The sequence below is a fragment of the Geospiza fortis genome, unplaced genomic scaffold (genome assembly GCF_000277835.1).
Source record: "Geospiza fortis unplaced genomic scaffold, GeoFor_1.0 scaffold40, whole genome shotgun sequence".
NCBI classification, from domain to species: Eukaryota; Metazoa; Chordata; class Aves; order Passeriformes; family Thraupidae; genus Geospiza; species Geospiza fortis.
The window spans coordinates 22804972-22808777 of record NW_005054297.1 but is presented as its reverse complement, the minus strand read 5'-3'; the positions used below and the strand labels follow the sequence as shown (position 1 = coordinate 22808777).

Sequence of the window (3806 nt, the reverse complement as noted above, 5' to 3'; positions counted from 1 at the left end):
CAAGGCGGGCTGCGACGTGGGGCGGCCGGGGAGAGCGCCCTGCGCCCGGGCCGGCGCTGCGTGCGCCCCGAGAGACCCCGGCCCGGCTGTGCAGCCTGTCCCTAACGCTGCCCCGTGCTCTCATTTGCCCTGAAAACACGCGGACCTAGGGATTCCGGGCTAGTACGGGCCGAGATCTCCCAAAGCGTGCAGATCCCCACGAAAGGGAAACTTGTTAAAAAGAAAGAAAGTAAAAATAAGTGTGTTGCGTGACCACGCCGGGCAGCGGAAGTAAAATAAGGAGGGGAGGATATAGCTGGGGAAATGAGAGCTGTCTTTCAGCCCTGCAGAGAAAGCTGAGAGCTTGTTTTTTGTTTGCGTGCTGCCCGGCCCCGCGGTGCGATGCGCGGCCGGAGGGAGGGAGGGCTGTGCTGCGTGGCTCCACAGCCTGGCACTGCTGCATGGGCCCATTGCAGCAGCGCGGCCAGCTCGGGGCCCAGCCGCTGGCAGGGAGCTGCAGCGTAGCACGCTCTCTGTTCAGAAGCAGCCAGTAGAAAAGCTTCCTCAACCCAGTTAATGTAGCTGTAAGTGTGCTTAAGGGTTGTCTGTCTTCGTGCATTCTAGTCTGGGAGATAGCACTCCGTGGTTTGATTGAAAGATGCCGTTTTATTCTTCTAGGCAAGACATCTGTACATTTGTGACTTCCACAAAAATTTAATTCAGAGTGTGAGAAATAGAAGAAAGAGGAAAGGCAGCGACGATGATGGTGACTCACCAGTGCAAGACATCGACACTCCAGAGGTAGCTAAACAGTTGTTTGGGTTTTTTCGAGTTACTGTGTTAAGCTTCTTAATGACACCGAGTCTGCACCAACACCACTCTCCCTCTTTTACAGCTTACCTTACATGTGGGAAAGGGAAGATCCTTGATTCGCACTGTTCTTAATATAACGGAATTTAACTGAATTTTGTGGCATGTTTTCTGATTAAATGGTGCAGAGTACAATGAACAAGGATCTCTATTTTTAAGTGTCTGATGGTTCTCTCGGAAATCTACCGTGTTCAGCTTCCTCCTTAGAGCTTTGCCACATACTATTGAGCTCTTATGTTTTGCAGGAGCTGACAACCTGAAGGGAATTGCACATAGTGCTTGGGATATAAATGCTTCTCTGTCCTGTCCCCTTTGTGCTAAATGTATTGCAGATGGTTCTTGGTAATTACTCCATTGCCCTAGTCACTTTAAAGATGAGAGTTTAATGATGGCAGCTTTGCTTCTGCCCCACTGTGGGAGGAAGAGCCATTTGGGGTGCTCTGCTATGAAGGAGTGGAGTAGAGAAATGCAGTGCCTTTTCAACCTGTTTTCTCCACTGCACATCAGTGAAATTTGACCCATTAAAATAAGGGAACTAAAGCGTTCAACTTTTTTCACAGTATAATGGGTCGGTCTTGAACATAAGGCTCTCTTTTTCTTACACATGCTCTGGGTTATTTTTGCTACAACGTTGCTTAGCAGGTGCTCCACAGTGTGTTAATTCTGAGCAGAGGCTGTTATGCCTACGTGGTCCCTTCTGAGAGGGATTGTTAAAACATTCTTCAGAAATTGCTCTGTAAGTGTTAATTTAATGGCATCCTTATGGTCAGCATCTGCAGATAACAGCAAGTAAGCAGGAAACTTTGTGCAGGAATCTGTGCCTTTAGGCACAAGGCACCAGTCTGAAGGCTCTGGCTAAGAGGATTTTAGGAGATTGCAAGTACTTTGATGCTGGGTGGTGTTGTCTGTCTGTTAAATATCTGGGATTGTTTCTTGGAAAGTTCTGTCTAAAGCTAGTGCTGTGAGTGACTTCAGGTAACTCTCTGACACAGTGTAATTGCAGCTCTCCTGAAAGCCTGTTTTGTTTTCTTATGCCAGGATTATAAAACATGTCACAACTGATGGATATCTCCAGAACAAAAAAACAAGCTTTTTTTCCCTTAACAGTAGTATTACAAAAAAGAAAATTGGGAACTGTTTTTGAGGAGGGTCAGCTGGCTGTTTGGACCAGGGTAGTGTGTTCATTCCTTGTAATTCCTGTATGCCTTAGATACTTGTTTGCCCTCGACCACCTTCATTTTCAATTATTACCCAGTTTGCTAAGGAGAAGAGTATCATTCTTCTGAAGAGTTGTAAGGCTCTCCTGCTCCATCTCAGTCGTTACCATCTTTACTGGTTGGAAATGATTCCTACAGGAGGAATCCTGCAGCTTCTGGGGCTTAGTGAAAAGCTGCTGCTCCTCCTTTGCATGGTGCTGCAAGGGTGGCTTTCCCACTGTGGCTTGGGAAGTGTAATTTTATGTAAACTTTAGAAACACCAAGGGATATCATCCTTTATCATGCAAGGTGGCCTCACTTCAGGTCTGGCCAGGTTACCAAGTGTGCAGTAGCACTGCTGTTCTAAGAGTTCTGCAGTGATGCTGTTAAATGAATTTAAAGCAAAAGTGAATGCCTTCATCAATCTTTAATGCAGTGAATTTGGAGAATACTTCTGTAATTGCAACTGACCTAATAGAATTTCTCACTCAGCCTGCTTTCTGAGCTTGCTCTCCCACTCAGTCATCTGATTAAGCTCTCTTAGGTTGTCAGGGAGGATGGGAAGGGTAAGCTGTTGCTGGGAGAAGTGACTGATCAGAGTACATAGGATTCAAAACTGACAGAGTACTGGATTAAGGCTGTGTATTTGTATCCCTGAGAGGACTTTGTATTATTCTCTCAACTGTTGAATGACATTGAGAAAGAATTTTGGACGTTTATGCCCATGCACATAAATCCTGCATATTGCTTGTGTAGCAGGGATACATTTGGAGAGCAAGAGCAGTTGTTTTCTTTCCTCACCTCAAGCCAAGAATGCTTGTGCTGTAGACTCTGTCATGATTCTAATATGTGCTCTGTCATGGTGCAGATGTCTTTCCTGGTGCATGGTGTCTTGTATGTAATCTACATAAGATTTAATGGCTGGAATTACAGTATAGGGTTATGATATGATGGCTGAATATACAGTATAGATGCTAATCCTCCTTTGGATCAGCATCTTTATAGATGTTATATAAAAGTTGCTATTGGGCTTGTGTTATTGTGCTGGAACTGGGAAGCAAACAAAAAATCTAGAATGGATGCAAGTACAATAGTGAATTGAAAATAATGTCCACAGCTAAAGGGAGGTAGAGGCTTGCTCAGTAACAACAAAACACTCTTACACTGAGCTGGGCTATTTTCCTTTCTGCTGAAAGGTTTGTTTTTTGTCAAAATGACATCTGCTGAGCTGACTGTTTACACTTGTGTATCTGTGAGTTTCCAAAATGCTTTAGTGAGGCGAACTATTAATGACTGAATTTTTTTCAGTTATATTAGATTGTTTTCTTCCCCTTCCCCCTCTTTTCTTCTAGGTTGATTTATATCAGTTACAAGTAAACACACTTCGAAGGTACAAAAGACACTTCAAGCTACAGACCAGACCGGGACTTAACAAAGCACAGCTTGTTGAAGTATGTATGAGTGTTTCCCATAATAGAAAATGCAACTTGCTGTGGCATGTGGTTTTCTATGCACTGTGATCCTTGCATAAAGTGCCTATATAATCTGGATTTTAGGAGAACAAAAGGGAGCTGCTTATCTAGCTTCCTTCATTGGCTGCAGCTCCTGAGCCAAGTAAATCAAAAGTAAAAGCTCTTTCCAGAGGAGGGACTCTTAACTTCCAAAAGGAGTGTATGCTGCTTGTAAACACAGTGTTGAGCTGGAGCAGTAAGATGATCTTCATGCCTCTGAATGTCATGGAATCATGTATTTATTCTGTCT

General features: G+C 44.3%; 1 protein-coding gene across 1 annotated transcript in view; it reads left to right on the top strand.

Annotated features, from left to right (window-relative positions):
- Window positions 1-440: 440 nt before the first annotated feature.
- Window positions 441-3806, top strand: part of SAP30 (Sin3A associated protein 30) — a 5562-nt gene continuing 2196 nt past the window's right edge. The window contains exons 1-3 of the mRNA XM_031066652.1: window positions 441-500; window positions 658-780; window positions 3398-3496. Of these exons, the coding sequence (XP_030922512.1) occupies window positions 441-500; window positions 658-780; window positions 3398-3496 (282 nt within the window). The remainder of the gene's footprint in view (window positions 501-657; window positions 781-3397; window positions 3497-3806) is intronic.